Source organism: Piliocolobus tephrosceles, chromosome 14 (genome assembly GCF_002776525.5).
Source record: "Piliocolobus tephrosceles isolate RC106 chromosome 14, ASM277652v3, whole genome shotgun sequence".
NCBI lineage: Eukaryota > Metazoa > Chordata > Mammalia > Primates > Cercopithecidae > Piliocolobus > Piliocolobus tephrosceles.
In genome coordinates, this window is record NC_045447.1 from 6,113,710 (window position 1) to 6,141,498 (window position 27,789).

At 54.5% G+C, this 27,789-nt stretch overlaps 1 protein-coding gene across 4 annotated transcripts in view; it reads right to left on the reverse strand.

Annotated features, from left to right (window-relative positions):
* Window positions 1–20,785, reverse strand: part of NTNG2 (netrin G2) — a 68,467-nt gene extending 47,682 nt beyond the window's left edge. For 2 of the 4 annotated variants that reach the window (XM_026457159.2, XM_026457156.2), the window contains exons 1-3: window positions 20,244–20,785; window positions 16,430–16,562; window positions 15,499–16,194 (exon numbers count right to left, since the gene is read on the reverse strand). In XM_026457159.2, coding sequence (XP_026312944.1) covers window positions 15,499–15,711 — 213 coding nt within the window. In that variant the 5' untranslated portion in view covers window positions 15,712–16,194; window positions 16,430–16,562; window positions 20,244–20,785. The remainder of the gene's footprint in view (window positions 1–15,498; window positions 16,195–16,429; window positions 16,563–20,243) is intronic. The other 2 variants (XM_026457158.2, XM_026457157.2) reach the window with 2 other exon arrangements.
* Window positions 20,786–27,789: the final 7,004 nt, after the last annotated feature.

The following is a 27,789-nucleotide window of genomic DNA, read 5'->3' on the forward strand; positions in this document are numbered from 1 at the left end:
GGGAGCACAGGAGAGAAGGCCAAAGGGAGGCCAGGAGCCAGATGGGCAGCTTGACATTAAGCAGCGCCAGGGAGAGCCCTGATGCTGGCCGGCCCCCTCCTTCCAGGAAGACAGGGGAAGAGCCTGGGAACAAAGTGTGAGGGCTCAGGTGGCCCTCTCCCAAGACTGGAGAGCCGGCACCCCTTGGCACCCAGGCAGCCAGAAGGAGGACGGAGAACCTGCAGCTCAGATGTGAGAGAGGCTCCGAGAGGGCCGAGGCAGGCCATGGAATTCTCTTCCTCCTGGTCTTTCCGTTTTAAGACAACAAGATGCTTCAGGCGGGAAGGGCTCCGGGGCAGGCCTGGGAGAGGTTTCAATCTGTGCACTGGGACCACCTGGGGAGGTTTAATGCCTCCTCCTGCTGGGCTGCCCAGAGAGGCTGCTGAAGCTGGTCTGGGGGGCAGCTGAGACAGCGGGGGGGAATGGAAAGCAAAGCTCCCAGGCAAGTCCAGTGTGCACCCCGACTGAGAGCCATCCAAGTGGCTCGGAGGGCAGCCCGGTCCCTGCCTGCTCCACCCTGGTGGGGTCATAGCTGCCCGCTGGACTTGAGGCCTTCGAGAAGACTGCCCCAAGTGTTGGGAGATGGAAAAGAGCCACAAAACCCTGACACCTCCCTTTCTTGCTGGGAGACAGCCCATACCCAAAGCTGCAGTTCTCAGCTGATGCCTGAGCCCCTGGGGGAAGGCCCCGGGCATCACAGCTAGTCGGGACTGATGGGGTGCAGTGTCCACCCGAGGTCGTGGCTGCTGCCTCGAGGACCCCCTGGGTGGGACAGTTTTCCGTTTTGGAGCAGGCAGAGGCAGCAAGGAAGGCCACCCAGCCCCCCACCCCCTTGGCCCTCCTCCTTTTTGTGCCCCTCCTCTAGGCTGAGAGGCAGCCAACCCAGTGCAGGAGCAGGTAACTGGGCAGGAGGGTTGGGCTGCCTCGTGCCAAGCAGACAGGCCTGGAGCCCTCCCTTGGCAGACACCGCACTCCTCCGCCCCCTGCACCCTCCACCCTCTATTTTTAGGCCCATTATTGTCCATTGTTAGGTGCAGTTTTTTTCCCCACTCCTTCCCCAGAAAAACAGATCGGGTTCCTCCAGGCAAAACCACCTCGCCTTCCCTGGAGCTGGTGCGTGGGAGCACGCTTGCTGCCAAATAGACATGAAATAAGTGAATTATCAAGTAACTGGATTAGCAGACTCCATCGTGTCTCAAAGGGCAGGGGGTGGGAAACGCCACCGTCACTCCTCCAGGCCCTCCCTCCTCCAGACCGCCGGGGTGTGCCGGGGGAGGAGAGGCTGACAGGGACAGTATGCTCACCAGCACACATGGCCGCATGCACGCACACACACACAGATGACAGCCGCCTCCGTCTATCAGGCGCTTTCTGAGATCCAGAGAGACTCGTGTCAGCTGAGCAGCCCGTTTAGGAACCTGGACGCCGGGCCGGGCGGCCCAGGCTGGAGATGCCAGGCTCTTCTACTTTGAAGCTGTGTGGCCTTGGGCAAGTGGCTTAACTTCTCTGAACCTGAGATTTCTCATATTCAAAACGGGTCTAAATACAAGCTCTACCTTAAGTCTTCTGTGAGGGTTCAATGAGCTATAGCTTAGGTTAAGGGCTTGGTATACATGAGGCACTCAACAAATGTTCGATGTTGCTGCTCTGAGGAGGAGAAGGATATAGAATCAAGACAGTCTGGCTGTGGCCGGGTGCGGTGGTTCTTTCCTGTAATCCCAACATTTTGGGAGGCCGAGGTGGACGGATCACTTAAGGTCAGGAGATCAGCCTGACCAACATGGTGAAACTTAGTCTCTACTAAAAATACAAAAACTAGCCAGGCATGGTGGTGCATGCCTGTAATCCCAGCTACTTGGGAGGCTGAGGAAGGAGGATTGCTTGAACTTGGGAGGTAGAGGTTGTAGTGAGCCAAGATCATGCCGCTTGCACTCCAGCCTGGGTGACAGAGCAAGACTCCATCTTGAAAAAGAAAAAAAAAAAAGAAAGTGAGCCCAGAAGTTTAAGACCAGCCTGGGCAACACGGCAAAACTCCATCTCTACAAAAATACAAAAATTAGCCAGGCATGGTGGTGCATGCCTGTGATCCCAGGTGCTCAGGAGGCTGAGGTGGGAGGATCACTGGAGCCCAGGAGGTCGAGGCTGCAGTGAGCCAAGACTGCACCACTGTACTCCAACCTGGGTGACAGTGTGAAACCCTGTCTCAAAAAAAAACAAACAAACAAAAAAAGAAAGTCCTGAGACAGTTGGACCTGTCAATTACAAGAAACCAAAGCCTGATTTCCCTAAGGGTAAAGAGATCTCAGAGGACAGAACCTGCTCAGGCCAGATGGTTGACCGAAAGTGACCACAGGTGGACTCAGGGTAATCTGGGAAGTCCCTGAAAGTGTTTGCAACCTTATCTGTGTGTGTGTGCCTCTGCATGAGCCCAGCGTTTGCACACACACGTGCACACGCATGGTTCTGGGAAGAGCACTGTGGATTCTCAAGTGGGGCCATGACCATTAACAGTGAGAAGCTCCTGCTCCAGAGTTTTCTGGGTTGGTTCCCTGCCTTTCTCCCCTCCGGGTCTTCCTGGATGCTGGGAGGTTATTGGACCTCTCCCTTCTCTCTCTCTCTCTCCTCTCTCTCTCTGTTTCCTTGAAGCAGAATCTAGGGGTACAGTGGGACTCTGAGGTTGACCTGCAGACTCCCTCATTTTACAGGCAGGAAGTCTATACCCTGAAATGGGAAGAGACTTCCCCGGGGCCACCCCGCTCCTGGCAGCCAGTGCCCGGGGGAGCTCCGTCCCTAGGAGCTGGGCCCCAGGACAGTGTCAGCCCCAGAACTGGGGGCAAAGGTTTTGGATTGTGCCTGAGTGGGGACAGGGGTAGAGACAAGGTGCACTCTGGATAACAGGCTTCTCCACCTGCTTTTGGCCATCTCTTGATCCCTGAGAGGGAGGGACGCCGCCCTCTTTACAGGCTGGCAGCAGAGGACGGCCTGCCTTGGCAGAGGGCAGGAGCACCGTGGGCTCATCTCTCACTGGTCTGTTCTTCACCTTTTGCCCGACAGCAGACTTCTGCTCCGGCCCAGGGAAAATGGCTGGCCGTGTTTTCTTTCCTTTTATTTCCCCAGCCGACTCTTGGAGTCAAGTGGACGAATGACTTGGGCAGCAGGAGGGAGGTGGAATGAGGGGCTGAGGAGGCCCAAACGGTCCCCAAGATAAACTGCACTGGGAGAGAAGGATGCCAGGTCCTTGAAGACAGGCCCGAGTCCCTTTCCACAGGGTGGGCAGTTCTGGAACACTCCAGGGCTAGATTCACAGGGATCCACACACCTGGATCTTCCAATACAATTCCCTCCTGCCAATGAGACTGCAAGAGGTCAGGGGATCCCTCTGTGGCCACCCAGTGAGATCCCAGCCCTGCTAGCTCTCAATTTCAGAATGACCACTCGGACTCCTGTGTGACAGAAGGCAGGACAGGACAGTGACGGAGGCCCTGGAGACTGATCCCAGTTTTGGCCATGCAAACTTGGGTCAGCGTCTCCACCTCCCCGCACCTCCCTCTCCTCATCTGCACTCTGACCTGGCTCCGTCCTGTTACGAGCAGGCAAAAAGCTGCGCACATGGGGTGCTTTGCACAGCGCCTTTCTCTGAATCGCCACTGGTGTGTGGCACGACGGAAGCACGTGTGCCCCAGCCTCTCACTCATGAGGCTCCCAGGCGTCTAGCACACCACTGAGACCCACGCCATGATTGCCAGCATTGCTGTGACCGCCAGCGTTCCCGCCACCATCCTATCCGGCCTCGCCCTCCTGGCACAGAGCACTCTTTCTGTCCACCTTCCGTGATGCTGCCACCACAGAGAGGACCACGGCTGGCAGTTGGGCTTAGGGCGCGCTCTTGATCCCCTCAGGGCCCCCAAGATCCTGCTCTGAGCCGTGCCAGAGTCACCAGTAGTGACACATAGGCGGGAGCTCACCTAAGCAGGCTGGGAAGTGGATGCATCACCCTCACTGACCCTGAAGAGGCAGCTCCAGCCCCCCGCTGGCTGCAGTGGCATCTGGGCAGGCATCCCGTGTCCCCCACCAGATGCCATCACGTGAAGTGAGATCCAGGGTATGTGTAGATGGCCAGAGACCTGGTTGGGGAGGGTCCTCATGGCTCCAGTCTACCTCTTTGAGAGCCCTTGGCCTGGGGTGGAGCCTCAGGGTCTGAAGCTCGTCATGGGGGCTCAAGGAAGTCACTCCAACCCTCTGGGCCTCAGTTTCCCCATAGGAAATGAGAAGGGAGAGGGATGGATCTCATTGGTGGTTTTTTCTTTTTCTTTCTTTCTTTTTTTTTTTTTTTTTGAGATGGAGTCTTGCTCTGATGCCCAGGCTGGATGGAGTGCAGTGGCACAATCCTGGCTCACCACAACCTCTGCCTCCCGGGTTCAAGCAATTCTTCTGCCTCAGCCTCCTGAATAGTTGGGACTATAGGTGCACATCACCACCACGCCCAGCTAATTTTTTCTTTTTTTGTGTATTTTTGGTAGAGACAGGGTTTCACCATGTCGCCCAGCCTGGTTTCAAACGCCTGAGCTCAGACAATCCACCTGCCTCGGCCTCCCAGAGTGCTAGGATTTACAGGCGTGAGCCACTGCACTTGGCCTGATTAGTGGTTTTATGTTGTCTTCACAGGAGCCCAGGACTTCCTGGGGGTGGACTGGGGAACTCAGGGGCCTGAGGCAAGGCAGAGGGACACCAGCCACTTGCTTCTGGGGTCCCCTTTCCCGGGAGCCATCAATTTCGCTGTACCATGCTTATCGATGTCAGGGTTTCTCTGGCCTTAGACAATCTCCAGCATGCCTTCTAAGTCGTGTGTCTCTATTTGAAGTGATGAATAATTATCTTTAGCATTTATTAAGTACCTACTACATGCAAGCATGGACCATGGGACAAAGAAGAGGACAGAACAGTGCCTGGCTGTGTGGGAGAGGGACGGAGGTGGAGGGGAGGCTGAGGAGGTATTTGGAGGCCAGAGAGAAGTCACAGCATCTCCTTCCAAGGCCCCTGCTCTGAGAATCCAAGTCAACATCCCAGCCTGAAAGAAGGAAAAGAAAATGAGGGTGGGGAGGGGGAGGAAAGGGTAACCGTTTGGGTTTTTCCCCTCCTCAGGCCTCACTGTGGCATAGTCATTAAATGACTGGGATCTGAGTTTCAGTCTTGACTTCACTCAGTTTTGGAGTCTCAGTTTCCTCATCTATAAAATGGGCACAACAGGAGAGTAATAGTTTCTACTGTGCGGATTATCCCAGAGGGTTCGATGAAGTAGTGCACATAGAATGTTCGATGCTTCAGAGGAATAGATTTGAGGCCAGGCGTGGTGGCTCATGCCTGTAATCCCAGCACTTTGGAAGGCCACGGCAGGCAGATCCCTTGAGTCCAGGAGTTCGAGACCAGCCTGGTCAAATAGTGAAACCCCGTCTCTACCAAAAATACAAAAATTAGCCGGGCGTGGTGGCTGGTGCCTGTAATCCCAGCTGCTTGGGAGGCTGAGGCAGGAGAATCGCTTGAACTCGGGAGGTGGAGGCTGCAGTGAGTTGAGATTGCGCCACTGGAGTGACAGAGCAAGACTCTGACTGCAAAAAAAAAAAAAAAAAGAGATATGAGAGTCCAGAGAGTCCCGAAGTAAGTGCATAGATTATGCTCAATTGATTTTTGACAAGGTTGCCAAGAACATTTAGTGGATTTAGTGGGGGAAGAATAGGCTCTTCAACAAATAGTGTTGGGGAAACTGAATCTCCATATGCAAAAGAATAAAGATAGACCTCTTCCCTTATACCAGATGCAAAGATGAACTCAAAATGGATCAAAGACCTAGATATAAGAGCTAAAACTGTAAAAGTCTTAGAAGAAAACATGGGGGTAAGTACTGCTGACCTTGGATTTAGCAATGGTTTCTTAGATACAACACCAAAAACACAAGCAACAAAAGGAAGAAATACATACATTGGAGTTTATTAAAGTTAAAATAGGCCGGGGGCGGTGGCTTACGCCTGTGGTCCCAGCACTTTGGGAGGCCCAGGCGGGCAGATCGTTTGAGGCCAGGAGTTCGAGACAGGTGAAACCCTGTCTCTATTAAAAACACAAAAATTAGGTGGGTGTGATGGCGTGTACCTGTAATCCCAGCTACTTGGGAGCTGAGGCAGGATAATGATTTGAACCCGGGAGGTGAAGGTTGCAGTGAGCCAAGATCGCCACACTGCACTCCAGCCTGGGTGACAGAGTAAGACTCTGTCTCAAAACAACACAAAACAAAAACAAACAAACAAACAAACAAAAAACAACTAATAAGCACATGATGGCTAACATCATTAGCCATCAGGGAAATGCAAATCAAGACGATAATGAGATACTGCCCCATGCCCACTAGGCTCGTCCTAATAATACAAAACAAAACCAGACAGTAAGAAGTGTTGACAAGGATTTGGAGAAACTGGAACTCTCGTACATTGCTGGTGGGAACATAAGAGGTGCAGCACCTGTAGAAAAGTTTGGCGGTTCCCCAAAAAGTTAAACATAGAATTACCTTGTGACCCAGAAACTCCACTTTCAGGTAGACACCCAAGAGAAATGAAGACGTACACACATGCAAAAACTGGGACCCAAATGTCCACAGCAGTATCACTCCTAATAGCCAGAAAGTGGAAGCAGCTCAGATGTCCATCAGTTAGGAAATGGATACACAAAATATGGTGTGTCCACATGATGGCATATTACACAGCCATAAACAGGAACAAAGCACTGATTCACGTGACAATGTGGACGAACCTTGGAAACATTTTGCCAGTGAAAGAAGGCCGTCACAAAGAGCCTCATATTATCTGATTCCATTTGCATGAAATGTCTAGCATAGGTAAATTCATGGAGACAAAAAGTAGACTCGTGGTTTTCAGGGGCAGGGGAAGAGGATGGGGAGTAACTAACGGGTGCACGGTTTTCTATCGGGGTGATGGAAATGTGTTGGGACTAGGTAGAGATGCTAGTTGCACAACACTGTGAATGTACTAAATTGTATATTGTAAAATAGTTTAAAAGGCAAGTTTTACGTTAGATACAGTAAGACTTTTTTTTTTTTTTTAAGAGATGGATTCTCACTACGTTGCTCAGTCTGGTCTCAAACTCTTGGCCTCAAGTGATCCTCCTGCCTCGGCCTCCCAAAGCGCTGGGATTATAGGTGTGAGCCACTGCACCCGCCAAAACATTAACTGGTTAATTTTATGTTATGTGAATTTCACCTGAGTTTAAAAAATGTTTTTAAATCTTTTTAAAAATGCTTATTGCTATGCTGAGCCCGAGGTATATACATCTGAGATCCCTCTGTCTGCACTGGAATCCACCGTTTTGTGTGGTTTTGTCTCTGACCAATCTGGATTTCCCTAAACTCCCGGAATGTACCTGGCAATCACCAGGGAACATCGAATGAACTGGTTAATCTAGCCAAACCCCCTGTTGCTCAGTTGGGGAAACTGAGGCTGGGGCGTATCCTTGGTCTCTCAGCAGCCAGGGCCTAGAACTCTGGCTCCCCGTGGCGTTCATTCTGCTCCTATGCACTGCCCCCTCCCCCGCCAGCAGTTGGTGTGTGCTCTGCGAATTAGAAACACATTTTCATATATTCAAGCAAATCTGCTGCTGATGAAAAACAAATCGGAACCTGCAAACCAAAGCCGAACAGAACCGGTTCCTGCATCATCTGCCGTTTCTCCCATTCCTCATCGCCCGGCCACTCCAGGAAGGAGCCCTGCATCAGCACTGGCCACAGGGACTCTGGCCAGGTCAGCCCCGGTCAGGGGCCACGGCTCAGCGCCCACGTGGTCCAGCCTGGTGGGCTCTGGACCAGCCCCGTGGCGCAGAGCTTCCCTGCTCTGGGTTCCCACCATTACCCCTCAGTTGCCCTCCTGCCCCTCTTGCTCCTTCAGAGCCCATGGCCTAATCCCTCCTAACCCTAGCGAGCGGTCAGGAGCCAGACACAGGAAGGCTGAACCCCAGGTCCCACACTCAGTGGGCTTTGAGAAGTCTCAGAATATGCAGCGGTCAGATGCACAGTAATAGACCTACAGGGGCTTGGATGAGGTGGGAAGGGGGAGCGGACTGTCTCCTGTCTGTCACCCACACACTTTCCTCTCGAATCATCTGGCCCTGTTCCCTGCATCTCTGCACCAACCATACCTTCTGCCCACACCCTCACTCTCCTGACCCTTCCCATCCTGCAAGGCCCACCTCTGAGCGCACCGCCTGTGCCTCTGGCTATGGGTTTGGCCTATGGGGTCCTCTTCTGTCCCTCAAGCTAAATTCTAGAATTAGAAAAAATAAAAATGCAACTTTTTTTTTTTTTTTGAGATGGAGTCTCGCTCTGTCGCCCCGGCTGGAGTGCAGTGGCGCGATCTCGGTTCACTGCAACCTCCATCTCCCAGGTTCAAGTGATTCTCCTGCCTTAGCCTCCCAAGTAGCTGGGACTACAGGCGAGCGCCACCACGCCCAGCTAATTTTTGTAATTTCAGCAAAGACAGGGTTTCACCATGTTGGCCAGGCTATTCTTGAACTCCTGGCCTCAGGTGATCCACCCACCTCGGCCTCCCACAGTGCTGAGATTATAGGCGTGAGCCACTGCGCCTGGCCCTTTTTTTGAGCATTCCTTTTGTGCTGGCACCCAGCTGAGGGCATCACACACCTGGTCTCATCTTCTTTGTACACATTTCCTTTGAGGTTGTGTCCAGTGCCACGCCCAGTTTCAGACGAGAAAACCAAGGCTTAGTGCCACCAGGGACTTATCCCAAGTTCCACATCCCAGAAGTGCGGGATATGCCTGAGTCCCGTCTGCTCCCTCCGGAAGCCCAAGTTCACATCCACAGCATGGTGCGACCTGCCTGTCTGTCCGTCCATCCGTCCGTCCACTGCCTGCCTCGTTGCAGGTGGGATTGGAGGCAGCTTTTGATTATACCCACAATAAATGAGAAACAGGGAAATGGATTAAACATCAGGGCTAGGGAGCATAGAGGAAGACAGCCCAAGAAGGTGGGGACATGCAAACCAGAAAGGTCTGGGGTCTGTAAGTCTCCGACATTCTTTGGAAAGATGTCCCCCTCTGGGCCCTTTCGCATGGTTGCCTGCCTTCCACGGGGTGTCTGGACCCAACCCCATTCCCTCAAGGGAAGTCAGAAGCAAGGATCTCACTCCGTGGGCCCTGGGCCTCGGTCTTCTCATTGTCTACTGCCCAGAAGGGAGACTTCACTGTGCAACAAGATGTCATTTCACGGAACTATTCTTGTCCTAGGCTGGGCCCTGCCTCGGGCATTTCAAGAGACTGAGTGGCTTTAACGGCTGGTGCAGCTCAGGCGCCAAAGTCACTTGCAACTGACTTAAGGACAGAGCTGTGCAGACCTCCCGGCTTCATCCAGTTGCAAATCCCACGGAACAGGGACTGCAGTGGAGAGAATCAGCGGCTTCCAGGGTCTCCTTTGTTGTGACCCAAACCCCAGTTCTTCCTTCAGGACTCAGCCCTGGCCGGGTGCGGTGGCTCATGCCTGTAATCCCAGCACTTTGGGAGGCCGAGGCAAGTGGATCACAAGGTCAAGAGATCGAGACCATCCTGGCTAACGCGGTGAAACCCCCCCCCATCTCTACTAAAAATACAAAAAATTAGCCAGGTGCGGTGGTGGGTGCCTGTAGTCCCAGCTACTTGGGAGGCTGAGGCAGGAGAATGGCGTGAACCCGGGAGGCGGAGCTTGCAGTGAGCCAAGATTGTGCCACTGCACTCCAGCCTGGGCCACAGAGCGAGACTCTGACTCCAAAAAAAAAGACTCAGCCCTGATCCTGCCTCCTCTGAGAAGCGTTCCTGGATCACACCATGTTTCCTCCCATGCATCCATTCATTCAGTAAATGCTTACTGGGCACTGACCAAGCCCAGAGGGAGGTGCTGGGGATGCAAAGATAGCGAGACAGCCCTGCCTTTGAGGAGCTCACAGTCCAGGGGGAAAGCAGACATCTAAAGTTAGAGAATGGGTCCCAACAGCCAGCACGCAGTGAGCACCTACTATGTGCCAAGCATCGTGCTCATGACAGTCTCCTACGCACGTTCTATTAATAGCTCCCATTTGAGAAACTAAGGTTCAGAGAGGTTAGGTCTCACATCAAAGATCACACAGCACGGGATTCTAAACTCTCCATCCCTAGGGCCAGAGCTCTTCACTGCTAGGCCAGTCAGTAAGCAGGATGATGACCAAACAGGGCCTCCTTACCTCACTGGGCAGGGGAGTCAGAGAAGGCCTCCTGGACGAGGAGGTAGGGTCCAACCTGAACCTTGAAAAGGAGCCAGGGTTATCTGGGTAGAAGCGGAAGCCTTGAAAACAAAGGAAGGAAGGGGCAGGCATTCAGGTGGAGGAGATAGCACGGGCCAAGGCTGGAGCGGCTGGGAGAGCTCATGGGCGGGGGCACGCACTCCTCCTTCCCCAGCTCCTGTCATATCAGGTGCCGGTGTCACCATTTGTTATTAGCTGGGCATTGTCTTCAATGTCTGTTGTGTTTTCTCTTGTTTTTCGCTTCAGTTCTCTCTAGTCATCTCACTTTCCCATCACAACTGCGCCTGGCATGAGGTCAGACCTAGAAACACCTACCAACTGGACGGGTGTGATGGCGAGAGAAGGGAGGCTGCGGCCAGAAACACAGAGGGGGAAGGAGGCCAGAGCCATCGGGCTGGTCAGCTCTGCATTGTTGGATGGAAACATTTCACCATCATCGAGGTCGGGCAGGAGGCAGAGCGTCTGTGACCTTGATTCTGCATGTGGTGTTCAATGTTATGGGGGGGAGTGGCTCGAGGACTCCAGGACTTGCCTGCCATCTGCATTCATCAGCCCAGCAGACCCCCTGTGGGAGGAATGGAACCATTTGCTCTGCAGCTGGGTAAACTGAGGCACTGAGAAGCTAAAGCAGGTTCTAACTGAGTAAGATGTGTGTTCAAAGATGCACGTTCACAGTCTGCCCTTGGCTTTCCTGTCCACCAAAGCCAAGACGCCTCTGTATGCTGGAGACTCTGACATGGCTGAAATTCGAATGTTCACCCATGTCCGTGTGGAAACATCAAGCTTATCAAGATTGGATAAACAATAATATTCAAGCCTCACACTAGAACAGAACTTACAGTCTCCGCCAAGCACCTTCCGGTATGTTGTGAGAGGCATTTCCTCTCCTAGGAAGTCAGTGAGGTGGGCAAGGCAGTCACGATCATACTCCTTTTACAGATAGGGAAACTGAGGCTTGGAGAATTTGAATGACTCACCTCAGACCACCCAGCCCCCAAGTGACAACACTGGGATGTGAGCTCAGGGCTTCAGATTCCAGGCCTGTAGCTCTTGTCAGGAGCTAGTGCTGCCTCTCTCTGGTACCTTCCACTGGCTCCTGCTCAGAAGTACAGACCTCCCACCCTGCCTTGGCAAGCAAGGCTCCCAGCTCCATCCCCCCATTCCCAGGACCCCTGCTGCTCTCCTGTTGGCTCCTGTCTCCCCTCAGCAATGCCCTCCCCTTAACCTGCACAGACCCCATGGGAGCCACAGACCTCCGGCCCCTTTGTCAACGACAGGCTTCATCCACCACCGTGGACCAATTCCACCCCAGCGCTCCAGAGACTTCCGGTTGAAAGGCAGATTCTGGCTCAGCAGGTGTGGGGCGGAGTCTAGGATTCTGCACCTCTATCAAGGTGAGGCTGCCTGGGCAGTAGCTCTCTCCGTCTCTCACTCCTGCTCGTCAGCTTGCCCCTGAGTCTCGGGTGGCTAGCTTTTGTCTCCAAGGCACAAAGGAAGGGTTTTCCCCTTCCTGTCACGGGGAGCACAGGTAGCCGGCGGGAGCCCTGCCTTGCAGAGCACTAAGGGGTACCTCCCAATGCCAGTCATGCCCTCCCCATCTCGAAGGGGTCCTGCAAGTAGCAGTTGCCCTGCGAGGGGCTGAGACACCTTTGCCCACCGCCCTTCCTGCTTCCTACCCGGCCCGCAGCCTTTCTGGGCTGACCTCTGGGGCAGGCCCTGGGAATTTGGGTGGGGGCGGCTTCTCTTCTCCCACAGCCCTCATTGCAATTTTGTCCTTGCCCAAGAATCCTCGGTTGAGAGCTCATCCCTATTAATTCTCATTGTGCATTTAGAGCCAATAGGTTTTTATTTATTCATTTATCTTGTCTTTCAGCCTCCTCCCCTTCCTTGCAAGGCTGGAATTTACAATTCAGTTCTCAGGTGGCCTTGCTGAAGGACAAGAAGCCTGGGAGAGAGAGAGGGTCTGCATCCTGCCTCTGAAAAGGCCGTCCGCCCCTGGGCCCCTCTTGTACCCTCAGAGTGCAGCCAGGCTTGCGCTCCCGTAGGCTGGATGTTGGGACACACCTAGCAGAAGGGGCGAAGGGGAGCAAGGACCCATGAGTGATGGCAAGGCTAAGGAGGGCAGTGGGCATCTGGCCGCCATTAGGGCGCCCCCTGGTGGCTGGTTAACAACAGCTGCTGGGGCTGCAGGCATGGAAGCTCCCCCAGCCTACATCTTCCACCTGCTGCCAGAGAGTAGAAATACAAGGCGTGGCGTCCCCAAGGCTGGGGAGAGGCAAAGGACTCCGGGGAAGTAGAGAAGCCAGGAAAGTCACCGAGGCCATAATCACAACAGTAATAAGCCAGTGACTAGTATTGCACATTGAATACCTACTATGTGTCCGTGTGTACCACGGCAGCATGGCCGGGCTGCGCTGTCCCACCAGCACCGTGACACTCCTACATTATGGCTTCTACTGGGCAGAGGAAGACAGTGGAACTCAGAGAGGTCAGAAGTTGAGAGAGGGGAGGCTGTGCTGCCTGGTGGGTGGGCATGGGCCTTGGCCACAGGCAGTTCCCAGCCTGCCTTCTCAACAAAGTGACCTTGGCAGGATTGAGGCAACACTTTCTAATCCCTAAGATGAGATTAGAATAGGACCCACTTCAGAGCATCCCAGAGATGATTAAATGAGACCTGCCCGGACCCTCCCAGGGAAGCCACAATAAACTGTGACATCCGGGTTTGAACCCGGATCTGTCTGGAAGTAACCATCCCCTCCAAAAACCACTCCTCCAAAGCCACCCCTCCAAAAGCCACCCCTTCAAAAACCACCCCTCCAAAAGCCACCCCTCCAAAAGCCACCCCTCCAAAGCCAGCCCTCCAAAAGCCGGCAGCCTGCCACGGCGGCCTCCCCATCCTCATCGGACGCACATTTGTAATCAAAGCAGAGCCGGATGGCAGCCCATGATGAAATATTTAAGTCTATCAAACAGGTGGCGAGACACTGAGGACTCGCCCATGTGGTAGATTGTGGAGGGACTATTCTTTCTCCCCTGCCTTCCCCACCTGTCTGCCCATGAGAGGAGCAGGGGGTGGGGATGGGAGAGCGCACTCTTCCAGACCCCAGGGCTCGAGGATGGCTGCCTGGGATGAGGCTCTGCCGGCATTGGGACTGGGAGGGGTGACCCCCTCCCCAGGGCAGCTACCCACTGTGCTGGGCTCTCTGTCTGAGGGTGGGGGCGGGGCAGAGGTCCAGGGCCAATGACATCCTAGCCCGCTTTGGCCAGGAGAGGGCCTCAGACTCGCCTCTGAGCGTCATCTCCCCACCTCAAGCCCTCGACACGAAGCTGGTCCTGGAATTATGATTTAACTGCTCCCCCAATCACATTGAGGCAGTGATTAATATTTAAGAGAAAAAATACAGTCAAGACTCTAACACGAGACAGAGGTTGACTGTGCCCGACAGTGTGTGGAGAACCCTCCCACCGGCTCTGAGATGTGGACTGAGCACCAGCCCCCATCCTGGCCTTCTTCCTGGCTTCCAGAGCCCAGCCCCCTTGCTTGGCCCTGCGGTCCCCAGGGCAGTTATGACCACAGACTATCCAGCCCCAGCTCCTGGCTTCGTGCCGCCTTCTCCTTCCCTCCCTCCCTGCCTCTCTCCCCAGCTGGCCCTGGCCCAGCCACCACCCACAACGACAGCCTCATCGCCACTGACAAGCCCAAGTAAGAAGCTACCTTCTCGGGCTGACTGCCCTGTGATGTGAGCAAAGCCGGCCCATGAGATTGAGTCCTCAGGACTCCGAGGTGGGGGCACTGGGTCAGCCCCACCATAAGCTGGGAGACCTGGAGGCTCCTCCAAGGACATGCAGAGGCACAAGCTGCCTGGGGGATGGCATCGACCCCCTCCTGTGAGTTCCTGCAGCCTGGCTGCCCTACCCGGCTCTGCCCTGCCTTCAGGGACGGCCTCCAAAGCACTGCCCAGCGGGAAGCAGCTTAGCTCAGAGACACTGGAGCCACTCTAAAGCTGGAATCACAACTTCGCCACCTCCTGGAGTGTGACCTTGGCCAGATGCCTTCACCCACCACCCCTGGACTGCCTCAGTTACCCCACCTGTATGACCGGAATGACAATGGCTAACATCTGCATGCGCTTACTCTGTGCCAGGTCCTATTCCGAACCCTTTACCTACATTAGTTAAACCACAAACTCCTCACAATGACCCTAGGAGTGTGTGCTCTTAGTGTGCCCATTTTGCAGATGACGGAACAGAAGCCCACAGACGTCACTGGGTCAGAGCCCTCCCCTGACGCTCCTTCTTTATACAACACAGAATCCACCTGGCTAGCTGAAGGGAGGATTCCTGGCAATGGCATGAGGCTCAGCCCACACACTCAGGCAGCTCACATGCAACCATCTCTGCTGTTGTTGTTGCTGTTAACATTACTTGAGTACTGAAGTACTCCGTGCCCCTAGGACTCCTCCTTCTCTAACTAGGGAGGCAAGGGACAACGCCTGAATGTCTGCCTTCCCCAGACTTACCCAGGGGCTATCGTCATTGCATGTAGGAATGGAACTGAAAGGGGACCCAGCTGCACGATCTGTCCCGGCCTGACCCCCAACTTCCTCCTTCGTGAATCCCCTCTGAGCCTCCGTCAAACCTCCCCATGCAAAGGGCCAGCTCAGTGCTTGGCATGCTCTAGCTTCATGGTACAGTCTGCTGGATCGGATTGAGTGGGCTAAGAGGTTGCACCGCAGAAAGGATGAACAGAGGGGTATCATGTTGCAGGTAGCATCTCGCTCACTCGCCCAGAATGCTGACTTCCTACACAGGAGGTGGGGCTTACCCTCAAGGCTGGGGAGCCGAATACTATGGGCTTCCTGAGGGAACTAATCTAGTGGCCAGCTGGCCGAGAATGCCCCTTCCCCAGAGAACAATGTCACATGACCCCAGTGTCCTCAGGGTGGCCTCTGTTTTGACACATTTTCAAGGTGGGACAAAGACCTGGTCCAGGTCTGGTCCCAGACCTGGTCAAGAGGCAGGAAAGTCAGCCTTGCATCTCGGTCCCCCGGCTCTGCTCATCCACCCCAAGGATCTACTCCAGACCTCCTCCCACTTGGCCTGGACAAGCAAAAGAGCAGTAAGTGGACTTACATGGGAGCAGAACCTCTCAGGGGGGTCTCCGCACGTGATGCCTGAGGGTTCCACCTTCACCTTGACGTAGTCCTTCAAGCGCATCACCTTGGGCTGGCAGGCGTAGAACTCCCAGGTGGGGCCCTCATCTGTGGTCACCCAGGATTTGCAGATGTCATAGTCCCCAGAGGCCAGAGGGAGGCAGTGCAGGAAGAGCGCCAGCAGGTGCAGCATGGCTGTGCAGTCCGCAGGGGCGCGGCCCAGAGAAGCCCTGGAGAGGCAGCGACGGGGTCAGGCGGGACTTGTGGCCTCAGCATGGAAATGCCACATCTACCAGGCGAGGGTGGCCGGGTGTCCCAGGGACCCAAGCACTGAAGCTTTGCAAACAGCGAGGAACTTGTTGTTTCCAAAAGGCCGATATGGAAAATTCAGAGCCAGCGTTTCTCAGACTGCTGATGGACAGATCAGAAAGTTGCCCACAACTTCACGTCCTCCTAACCTTGTCATCACACCTCCCCTTGGAGGTGAATCTGATCAAATCAGGCAGACTCTCAAATTGTGACAGTGGATGGAAATGGGATAAGGAGAAAATCCGCAGGGATCCTGCATGAGGCCGGATCAGATTGCTTTTAATTTTTGTCCTTCCAATCAATCCAGGTCTTTAAAGGGCTCTTAATGGGTGACGTGCTCAACACAACTGCAAAACAACCCTCCAGCCTGCATTGTAAAGATAAAATAAAATCAGGAGGTGGACATGTTAGCTGGAAACATGTTCCCTCTTTGGGACTGGACTTGGGTTCTCAGACCAATAAAAGAGATTTCTTTCATATGAGCTTAAGGTGGCAACAGCTGTGTGACTGGACTAGACTAAAAAGCTACTGAGGTGCTAACCGGGGAGAAGGCTATTTGGCTCTGCTTTGGTGGGGGCCGGCACTAATGGGGCCCAGCTGACCTTGGCTGGTAGCCATCGGCAACTTATTATGAAGTTTCTGAGATCTCAGCTCTCAATCCATCCAGGTACCTGGGGTCTGGCTTGTCTTTCATTGTAAGAGGGGAGGAGAGAGAGAGCTCATTAGCAACAACACCTGCAACAAATTAAAGAGGGGGAGAATAGAGACGTATAAGAACAAAAGCTCTCCGGCAAAATGTGCAAAAAATGAGGTTGCATTAGCAAAGTCTCCCGAGAAAACTGGGTTATTTTTATTAATATCAGAGTTGCACATTTGGAGATCGGGCATGTTATTTAAAAGATGATGCATTTTTTCTCTCATTTATGGGAGTGTTAGTTCAGCAGAAGTGCCCCTGTTTGGGGGTCAGAGACTTTCGAAAGCATCCCCAGGAGCCAAGATTTAATGGTTGCTTTAAAATACCGTGACTGTCAAGTCAGAATGTCAGAGTTGTTAAAGGCAAAGATGAGAATGTAACTATGGGTGCAGATGGGCCCATACGTATATATACAAATAAACAGAGTGCTCCACGTGCTGGCCAACCATGAAGAGCCAGGCACTGAGAAACAGCTCCCCAATCATAGGCACAATCTGAAATGGCAAATTTAATTTTTTTTTAACTGTAAGAAACTAGGGATACTGAAGACTGCCAAAGAGGTGACAATGTTTTGTGAGTTCCGATTTTTCTGATCAAGGCCGGCATTTTGCAAATCATTCTTAGAGGGTATGTCTATAAACGGGTTACTATTATGATTATTGCTGTGCTATTTTAAGCTTCTGTTAATTATTTAAAATCAAAATAGATATAACTGTTATATCATATCAAAATAGATACCAGTTACATGAACGTTACATCGGGAAATAACATGACTGCAGTACTGTGGTGTGTTCCAGACACTGGATATGTCACCCGGAGAATCCAAGTCCAGCCAGCATGGGATTCTGGCCAAAAATACTGGCCAACAGGGCAAAGGTTACGGCAAGGAGTTACAGCAGAAGTGCCTGCATGATTAATTATTCTGGTTACTATGCCTCTGATGATTGCATTTGACTTCCCAAACCTCCCCAAATGTCCAGTCTGAGCCTGGCTCTCCCCTGACATCCTCTTCACCTTCTGTACATGCAAGGCCCCTGAAGAGTTAACTGTGCTTCCATGAAACTCCGTTCTCCACCCAGACAGAAAAACGCTCCTGCCAAAAATGACAAACCGAAGTGACGGACACTTGCTGCCCTGAGCACCTCAGGCTCAGAGCAGCCCCCAGCCAGGGCCCCAGGGCTCCAGGCATGGGACTCATTCATCTGCGTTAGGGCGACCCCTGCCCCTCTCTCTGGGTGAAGGGCTGCTGATGGAGATGAATGAGAACCCAGCCAGGACCATTTTCCCCGTCTCACCTCTGGCTGTTTAAAGAGGAACCTGTTATAGAGCCTGCCCGGCCTCGAAGGCGCTCCTTGCTAGAAAACTCTCAGAAAGAACGTGCCCGGTGTCTATTTTTGCAACCTGAGAAAATGTAGTAAAAATAAAATAGCGCGGCCGGCAAAGGTTTGGATGCCACTACCCGAGCTCGCGCTGCCCAGAGCACAGCACGTTCCTAATTAATTCTTCCAGCAGTCGACTCCCAACTGTTCACTAACAGGTAGGGAGCTCCTGGCTGCTGGGACAACCAGGACGCTGGGCTGCGGCTTGTAAGGAGGGCGCAGCTGCCTCCTTCCTTCAGCTGCAGGACCCGCGGCTGCTCGGGGCTTGCAGGGCGCTGGACGCCGCCGGGCGCGGGGAGGCAGCGAGGCCCGGAGGCCGGGAGGCTGGGGCGAGCGGCGCGCGCGGCGCAACTCGCAAATCTATTAATTGCAGCCCTGTTGGTTTAAATGCCATGCATTCCCTGGAAAATAAATAAATAAATAAATAAAACCCTAACAACAACAAAATCTGCCAGGGGAAAAATGTGTTTACAACTAGTCAATCAATTGGGCGTTGCTGGCATCGCAAGGGGGAATTCTGAGCTCAGCACACGAATATTACAGGCGGTTCTGCCAAAAAGGAAAAAGAGAAGGGGGGAAGAGACACAGGAGTCCCCGGATAACGAGGAGAAGCGCAGAGTGAGGAGTCGGCAGGGAAATTTTCAGAGTAAAAGGCTGCATCCCGGAGGATCGTTTTCTCCGTGGAAAATTTATCTTCACCTGATATTATTAAGAAACTGCAGCTCCCAGAAACAAATAGAATCAATGTGCTTTATTTTCTTTTAAGAGTCCTCAGGAACCGAGGGGGGGCTGATAGCCAGGGTATTAAAACCCGAAAATTAGATTTTATCAGGATTTCTGAACTCAGATTTCTCTGTCTTATTGAATTAGCGCCTCCCGAGCTGGCTGGGCTCGCCAGCAGGTTCCTCTTGGAGTTGCCGGCTGCTCCCTCGCCGTGTGGGAAACTTGCCGCGGCTGGCGCGGGGCCCCTGGGGGCACCGGAGGGAGGGCGCTGGGGGCTCCTGGGACTGGAGGGGACTCAGCCCACCCCGGGGTTCCCTCTCCCTCCTCAGCAGGGGCGGCGGAGGGGGGTGAAATCTGTCTTCGAGGGAGGGTGGGGGTTGCCGGGAGGGAAAGGGAGCTTGGCCGGCGGGGTCACCTTCCCGTCCTCCGCCCCGGGCGGGGTCCAGCGGGCGCCCTGCGCTCACCGCAGCCTCGGCGGGCGTCCTAATTCCGGCGGCCCCGGTGTCCCCTGCTCCGGAGCGGGCCCTTTATCCGGCCCCTGGGTCCCCGCCCGCGGGAGCCCTAGAAAGTTGGGCGCGGGAGGCGGGGCGCAAGCAGCGGGTCTCGGGTGGGTCCCGGCGGGCGGGGTCGAGGCCGGGGGCCGGGGCCGGGGTTGAGGCAGTGCTTCCGGCTGGCTGCGAGCCTGGGACACCGACAACCCGGCAGCCCCGCAGCTGCTTTTTGTCTTCCCAAAGTTGAGTGCAAGCCACGGGAGCAATTAATAATTAAGCCTGTAATAAAGGCCCGGCCCGGACTGAGGTGCCCCCGTTTTCGGCACTGCCTCACTTAATTAAAAGACACCGAGCAGGGCTCCCAGGAACTAGTTGGATCCTTTGCCCCGGCGCTGCAGCCTGCGGCGACCCGGCTGCCGCCGCCCCCCGCCCAGACGGCCAACTTACTCCAGTGCGGGCGGACCCTGAGAGCCCGCGGTCCTCTCTTCCCTCCTTCCCGCCGCCTCTGCTCCCCCAACCTGCGCGTCGCTCAGTTCCAGGTTCGACTCCACGCCGGCCCCAAGCCGGTGCCTGCGCACCCTCACCTCCCGACCCCCTCCCGGCGCGAGGAGAAGTTTCCAGCCCCGGCCGGGCTGGCCGGGAGTTTCTCTGGGCAACTCACAGGCTCCCAGTTTGCAGAGAGATGGGAGGGCACGGGATGGGGGTGGTTCTAAGCGGTGGCGGTGAAATTGGGGTGGGGGAGAGGCGCGGGAGCAGGGTTAATTTCCTTTTCCGAGACACATCCGAGCATCCTTGCAACATCCCTCCCCGACACACATAGACACACACACACACACACACACACACGAAGGAAAGGACCCGGGGGAAGCCGGCCAGAAAGACAAGCTACCCCTTTAAGATGCTGCTAAGAACGCACCCTCACACACCCCTCTGGGGCGACTCCAGTCCTCAGCTCGTAGCAGCCGCCACCAAACAACTTTTGCATCCGAGCCTTTGCCGGGCCGCTGTAAGTGGCTCCCGGGCCCCGGCAAGCCTGCATGGTCACCGAAGCCCTTTAAAAATGAAACCAGCCTGGCCAAGCTGCAGCCTCTCCCCCGCCCGCCTCCCGGGCTCTCCCCGCCCGCCTTACCCCGGCTCGGAGCGGCTTCCCGGCGCGGAGACCCGGGAGGGCCGAGGACCGCCACCCTCCGGCGCTGCGCCTCCCCCCTCGGGCTGGCGCTGGGTGGGGGCGCGGGCCGAGGGCTGCGAGCGGCTGCTCCTTCCCCGCGCCGCTCCCGCGGCTGTGGCCGCCGCCGCCGCCGCCGTCAGATCGGGGCCGGGGAGCCCTCCGGCCGCCGGGGGGGCCGCCCGCAGCCGTCCCGGAGACGCGGGCCGGGGGAGGGGGCCGCCCGCGCCGCCCGCATCGCCCGCCGGGGCGGAGCGGGAGGTCGCCGCTAACAAGTGCAAACTTTTTGGCCCCCCTGGGCGGCCCGGGGAGGACCTGCGCTCCGGCGCCGGGCAGCCCCCGGCCCGGGTGGGCTTCGCGGCGGCTTGTCGGGGAGCCGGGGCATCCCCCCGGCGCGGCGCGGGCCAGATGGCGGGCGCTTCACTGCCCCCCTGCACTCCGCTCCAAGTTAATGCCGAGGCTAAATCCTCTTGCCATCACTCACGATCACCATCGGGGCTTTTATCTCTCGGTCTGATCCGGGCTGCGTAACTTCCTCTGTGTGGCTTTAACACACCATCCCACCACGGAGCAACGGTCTTCTTAAAGGTGCAGGAAGGAAATACTGCGCGGCTCGGGGGACGCGCCACGGCCCGGGGAGGGGCGCGGCGAGCAGGGGCGTCCCCGCGGGCCCGCGGCCAGGGTGGCCCCGGCAGCCTCTGGGGGGTCGCTGCCTAAACATCGCCTCCCGGCCCGGGGGCCAGCGGGTCCCTGCGCCCAGAGCGCATCCTCAGCCGGCTCCGGTCAGGCGCAGCCGGGCTGCAGCTTCCTTTTCCAAAACCCGGGGGCCTGCTGGGGTGCCAGCACCCATGGGTGTGGGGACTGCCCCATCGGCACGAGGGAGGGGGGCCAAGTGAGTCAGTTCCCCCACCCCCCACAGCCAGGGGCTCAGGGCTGCTCCTCGATCTCTCCCTGTGAAGTGCTGCCACCCAGAAGGCCCAAAGCAGTGGGTACCGGGGTGGGTGGGTGGATTTGGGGAGATGGGGAGGGGGAGCGATCTGAGCACACAACCAGAGCCTGAATACCAGCTGACACATCGCCGCCTCCACCCTGATGGGCCCTGCTTTTGACGAAGCCAAGCCAGCTCTGCAGAGAGTGCAGAGTAGGGGGGCAGGAGGGGCCTGGCTAAGGGGTTCTCTGCCTCCCTCCCCTGCAAGCATGGGAGGCGGGAGTGGGAGGGCTCCCGTAGCAGCAACCCAGGGCAGAGGCCACCGAGTTGGCAACATCACATCGCGCAGCCCTGTACTCTGCGACCCCCGGGTGGTTTCCTGCCAGGCTGCCTCCTAGGGCTTCTGGGAGAGTTTCCACATCTTCCAGAAGCACATGTGGTTTTCGGACACTCCTGGCCTCCTGGGGTGGGCTCACTGCAGCCTTGAGCAGCCAGCACTATTATTTGGATGCATCAGGAACAAAGGGCCTGAGGACAGACACAGAGAGAGGCAGAGAGAGAGAGACCAGCCCAAGGTCATAGAGGGTGTTGGGAATGGAGCAAGACATGGCACCTCAGTGCCCGGCCCTGCTGCCACCCTTCACCTCCACCTTAACCCTTCCCTGTTCTCAGCTGCCCTGAAAACTGGAGAGGGAGTTATACTGCTGAATAATATTTAGAATATTGTGACATAACAGGCAGAGGATGCAGAATTAAAGATTGTCATCTGCTGTAATAATAATAATATATTTATTGAACACCTGTTTTATGCCAGACTCCGTGCAAACCAGTTTGTGTGCATTATTCACTGAATCTTCGCCAAAGCCCAGTGACTTCACTGCTAGTAGCAAAGCCTCAAGTTAGAGATGTTAAGTAACTTGCCGAAGGTCACATAGCTAAGGACTCTGGCCGGGGAGGCAGGGCTCTTGGGTTCCTGGGTGATGCTCTGTCACTGGCCTGGCTGGCTGATTAACTTGGAACACGGCCCAGATTGCTTTGGGGCTCAGTTTCCCCGTATGTGAGATATGAATGGTAAATCCTTTTTTCAAAGAGGGGTCAAAACAGGGCCATTGTGTGCCTCTACCTGCACATGCTCTCAGATGCCTACCACTGGAGATGGGCCTATCCCACCAAGCAGCTCAGGAAGGCAGACGTGGGCCAGCCCCCAGTTACCTGTTCTATGCAGGAGGAAGCTCCTTGGGAGAAGAGAACAGATCTTAGTGGTGTGAGTTTTAAGCACTCAGCCTGCAGGCAGCAGTGAAGGGCAGGGTGTGGGGCTCCTGCACAGGGTGAGTGATGACCAGGGTCAGCCCTCAGCCTGCTGTCACCCCAGGGCAGGGTCATCAATCCCTGGGAACCGCCCTGCTCCTCCATCATCACTGTGGACTGGATGCTGTCAGGAACAGCCAAAGAGATGGAGGGGCCGCTTCTTATGTGTAGTTCATCTAATCACAGCAGAGGGACCAGGGGTGCCTCCTCCCTGGCACTGCCAGGAGGGTTTCAGTGACCCGTATGCAAAGATATGTGCCACTAGAAACAATTTTTAACGTGCCTCTCTGCCAGCCCCCACCCTCCCAATACTCCCTGCCTCTGCAACAAGCTGATGCCAACAGTGTTTTTTCGGGGACCTATGCCAGAACCTGTCTTCTGGTCTCCTCATTTCCAGACCCCAGGATAATGGAAGGAGCACTGCACTGAGAGTTGGGATAATGGGCTTTTCTTGGCTCAGTACTTACCACGCTGTGTGTGGCTGGGGGAGATCCCTTCCCTGCTCTTGGCTTCAGTTTCCCCATCTGCACGATGAGGGGATTTGCCCAGGAGGGTGGTCCCTCTGCTATGATCCTGAGTTGACTGCACTCCACAGCAGCCTTCCGGAGACGATGTTCCTTTCAAGTGAACCATAAAGCACTTATTTTCCAAGATAGGGAACAAATAGGATTTCAGCCATGTGGGGACCAGGTGGTTGAGGGACGTTCATTTTTAAACTTCATTAAGGTGGCTTCTGAAAAATGACCTTTTTCCAGCAATGAAAAGAAGCTGAGCACCAGGGGCAGGAAAGTGTTAATGAATCTCCCCGAAAATAACCGCTGGCTCCCCTCTCACCAGCAGCCTAATCATCCTCTTCACTGGTGGGATTTTGGCTCCAATGCACAGTTTTAATTTGAATTGTGTATGCGGAATTTGCTATCAAAAAGCATCTGCAGAACAATGCATTTCATTTTATTCCATCTATATTTTTTAAAAGGATTTGTATATAACCATACATATATATGATTATATACACATGATTGTATACAAGTCCACTATATATATGGACACATCCATTATATATGTGGACAATGAAGATATACACCAAAGTATGAACAGGGGAGATGAGGGGGGGACCAATGGGCTTTATTATAGATATCCGTTCTGGGTTGCTTGACTCCTTTACAATGAGGAAATATGCATGGTATAGATGAGTAACAGGAAATTATAAAGTCACAAGCAAAAATAATCTACTAGCTTTGTAATGAGAGGTAACAGATGAGGTCCGGGCCCTCTGGGGACTTCCAAGAGAAGACAAGTCCTGATGCAGACAGACAGACAGACAGACAGAAAAAATGAGCTCACATTGCTGATTTAAGTCAAGTGCAAGCTCAAAGGACACCCCTACCAAGGGGGAGAAGGACACCCCCTTCTCACCGTCTCCTCGCTCACTCTGTTCACTTATGCCAGGCCAAGATTTTGATTCTTTGAGAAACTCTTTGTCCCCTTGACCTTGAGCAGTTGAGATGCAGCTGGTAAGGAAGTGGTAAGATCCTGTGCCCAGGACCATCTAGGGGTATTCAAGACATCCTTGGGGCCCCTTCTACTGCCAAGGTAGGGGAAGGGGGAACCTGCGGCCTTCCCCAAGGTGACACCTCCAGGCAGGGGCAGAGGCTGCTAGAAGCACTCTGACCCCTCCCTGTCAGTCCTCAGCTCTAATCTCTAGACCATACTCCCATTAATTATTATTACTGTATTAATCATACATGTGATTAATTCAGTAATGGTGATTCATAATTGATTGCATTTTATATGGCGCCTTTCATCCACACATCTCCCAAGATGTGTACTGCCTACGACAAGAGACACATAAAGCGGAACGTGTTCTTTGCTTGCCTGCATTTTGTTGGATAAACTTCTCTTCGGAGAGGCAGGGGGCTAATGGCCTTCGAGCACACTGAGCTTGCCAGTCCTAGCTCCGTGCCCGTCTCCCTGAGTACTGCAGCTCCGTAGCACCCTGCCTTGCCCAGTGGCAGCCATACCGCAGGAGTCATGCAGATCCCACCCCCTTGGCAGGCAAGTCAGCCTAGGCCCCAGGCTGCCGGGCAAGGCCAGCCTGCCCTGGCTGGGAGGCAGTGCCATAGAGTGGCTTGGATGAGGGCCCTAGAGCCTGACTCCCTGGGTATGAGTTGTGCCTCTCCCGCTAATTAGCTGTGCGACCTTGAGTAAGCTACTTCCTTCTCTGCCTCACTTTACCCAAATGAAAAATGGGATTATAATAGTCTCCATCTTCCTAGAGTTATGGTAAAGATCAAATACAATGATGGACAGAAAGCAATTTCGAACCTAGCACACAGTAAGTGCTCGATAAATGTTGAGCAGCAATTGTGGAACCTTAGGCCTGGTTCCAGCACCAGCAGCTCTGTGACTCGACTGGTCTCTTCCCTGCTCTGGGTCTCAGTTTTCTCAGCTGTGAAATGGGATGGTGGCTGAACCTTGTTGGTCCTTCCAGATCTTAAATGAGCACCTAATACAGTCACAGGTGAAATCTGGGGCTTCAGAGTCCAGATTTCAATGGGGTCCCATTCCTGACTCTGTGACTCACCTTGCCAAGCCTCAGTTGTTTCATCTGGAAAATGGAGGTTAGAATGTTCTCTGATACCTCAGCTTGGTCTAAGGATTTAGTGAACTAATGCTTGAAATCAAGTTGACTTCTAGAAAGTGCTTAACACAAGGTGGCTCTGGTATTACACACTCAGGCACGAAGCACAGCAGTTTACTGATGATCTCCAATTTCTGCTTTAACCACCACCACTCTGTGAAAGAGACTCTTATCCTGGCCATTCTTCAGACGAGAATCCCAAGGTTGAAGGATGTGTCCTGGGTTATTCTGGGAGGGCGGGGCTCCTATTTGAATCCAGGCCTCATGGTTGGGCTCACTGATATATGGTCTCGGTCCTAAGCTTATCATTCCATGATTGTTTCTTCCCAACAGACCTGGGAGGGAACCGGCATTGCAGTCTCCACCTGCCAGCAAAAGACACAGGGACTAGCTGGGCACGGTGGCTCACACCTGTAATCCCAGCACTTTGGGAGGCTGATGTGGGCGGATCGCTTGATGTCAGGAGCTTGCGACCAGCCTGGCTAACATGGTGAAACCCTGTCTCTACTAAAAATACAAAAATTAGCCAGGCGTGGTGGTGCGTGCCTGTAGTCCCAGCTACTTGGGAGGCTGAGGCATGAAAATCACTTGAACCTGGGAGGTGGAGGTTGCAGTGAGCTGAGATCAAATTGCACTACTGCACTCTAGCCTGGGTGACAGAGCCAAAAAAAAAAAAAAAAAAAAAAGGAGATACAGGGACTGGGAGCTGGGAGTGACTTGGTGCCTTCTCCAGGGCTCATGGCATGTGAGCCCTGGGCAGTGAGAACAGCCCCTGTGGACTGGGTGGAAATGCTACTGAGCCACCGTGCCTTTCTCTGCAAAGTTTCTTCCACCAGGAGCCTGGCTGGGATCCCACCAATCCGTGAGTTCCCATGGAAATGTCTCTTTCCCGAGTTCCAGCAGCATGACAGGGAGAGGAAAGCAGCAAAGCTCAGCCCAGAAGAGTCCAGGCTCCTCCAGGCAAAGCTGCTCAGCTCCCCGGGGAGGGGTCTCTGCTGTGAGAAGGAAGCCCGCCCCTTCTACCCTCCATGGAGCAGCAGAGAGCCAGGGATCACAGGCAGCCGGTCTCTCGTCTGGAAGCCCCAGAGGCAGGGCCCATTACTGCTCACTGCCATGAATTCCGGAGTCTCTGAGGACTCCTCAGGCTCAGGAGACAGGATGCAAAGGAGCATTGGCACCCCTTTCTCAGTGAGAGTGGGTAACTGCCCAGCCCTGCCAGCTTCAAGCTCAGGGGGCATCTTCTGGGCAATTGTGGGCTACCCACTGAGTACCTACTGTGTGCCAGCATCCCCCAGCCCTGGGGATGCCCATGGTGACAGTTCCACTGGGTCCTGCCTCTGGGGTGCAGCAAGTCTAGTGGGATTATTCATGTCACATGGACCAGGCTGCCTGTGCACCTCACATAGGTTGTCTAAGCACCTACTATGTGCCAGACACAGGCCAAACCAGGGAGGCGGTGCAGTCTGAGGAAGTGTGAGTGGGTATAAGTATGCATATGCACACACACATGCATGCAGGCACAGTGTGAGCGTGCTGGCCTGGCGGTGTTGCCAAAAACACTACACAACACAAAGTCAGTGGTGGAGGCAAGTCCTGCCTCTCAGGATAGAAGACAAGGAAAGCTCAAACTAGGAGTGCCAAGAGCAATCCCCAGGCTTGGTGGGAATCCAGATCTCCACTCCCACCTCTCTGGGCCTCAGTTACCTCATCTGTCAAGTGGGGATAGTCACGGCACCTGCTTCCTGGGATTGTTGGACGGATTCACTGAGAAAATGTGTAGGAATTGCTACAGGTAGTAGGTGCTCAAGAAATGTCAGCTCTGATTAGTCATCATTGGCCAAGTCTGTCCTCTGGCCAAGACTCTCTGTTCCATGGGAACATGGGGAGTCCAGGGAAACACTGCTCCGTGTCAAAAGAGCAATGGGGTTAGACTATCCAGTGTCACCTGGTCATCAAGCCTGGAAAATAAATGGGAACACCAGCCGCAGCTCTCCTCCCAGCCACAGTGTCTCTTTTCACACATAAGCAATTCAGAATCTGCTCTTGGATCTGAATCTGAATTTCCATCCTCACCCCGCCCATTCCCCTCCTGCTTTTGGGACAGTTTCTCTCAACTCCCAATGTGGGGAGCTGGAGAAGCTGTGGAAGGAGCCGCAGCTGGCCGAGCCACGGAATCTTTCTCCTGGGTCCACCTGATCCTCTCGCCAGGTGTGCAAGCTTCTCACAGGCTCCCGTTCTGGGCAGCAGGGGTGTGTGGAGGTGATTGGGAAGAGGTTTGCATCAGCAAGGAGAGCAGGAGCTGAGGAAAGGCTGCAATCAGAAGGGAAAACGTATTATCAGCGGGAGGAGGCTGCCTCCCTCTCCCACCAGTGACTCCTCACCTAGAGGAAAACATCTTTCTTCCTTACCGGGCAGGTGATCTGGGCCTCCAGGACAGCAAAGCAGATGTGGCCTTCCTCTCAGACATGTGCTGGTCACTAAGTAATTGACCCAGTTATAGAACGATCTGCTCTGCACCTCAGCCTTCTGCCTCCCACTGCCCTGGGGAGCTCATGGCAGTGGCCTTCAGAGCACCGCAGCCCCACTCCCCTCATCATTGTCATCATTCAAAAAGAGGCCCATGTAGGCCCCAC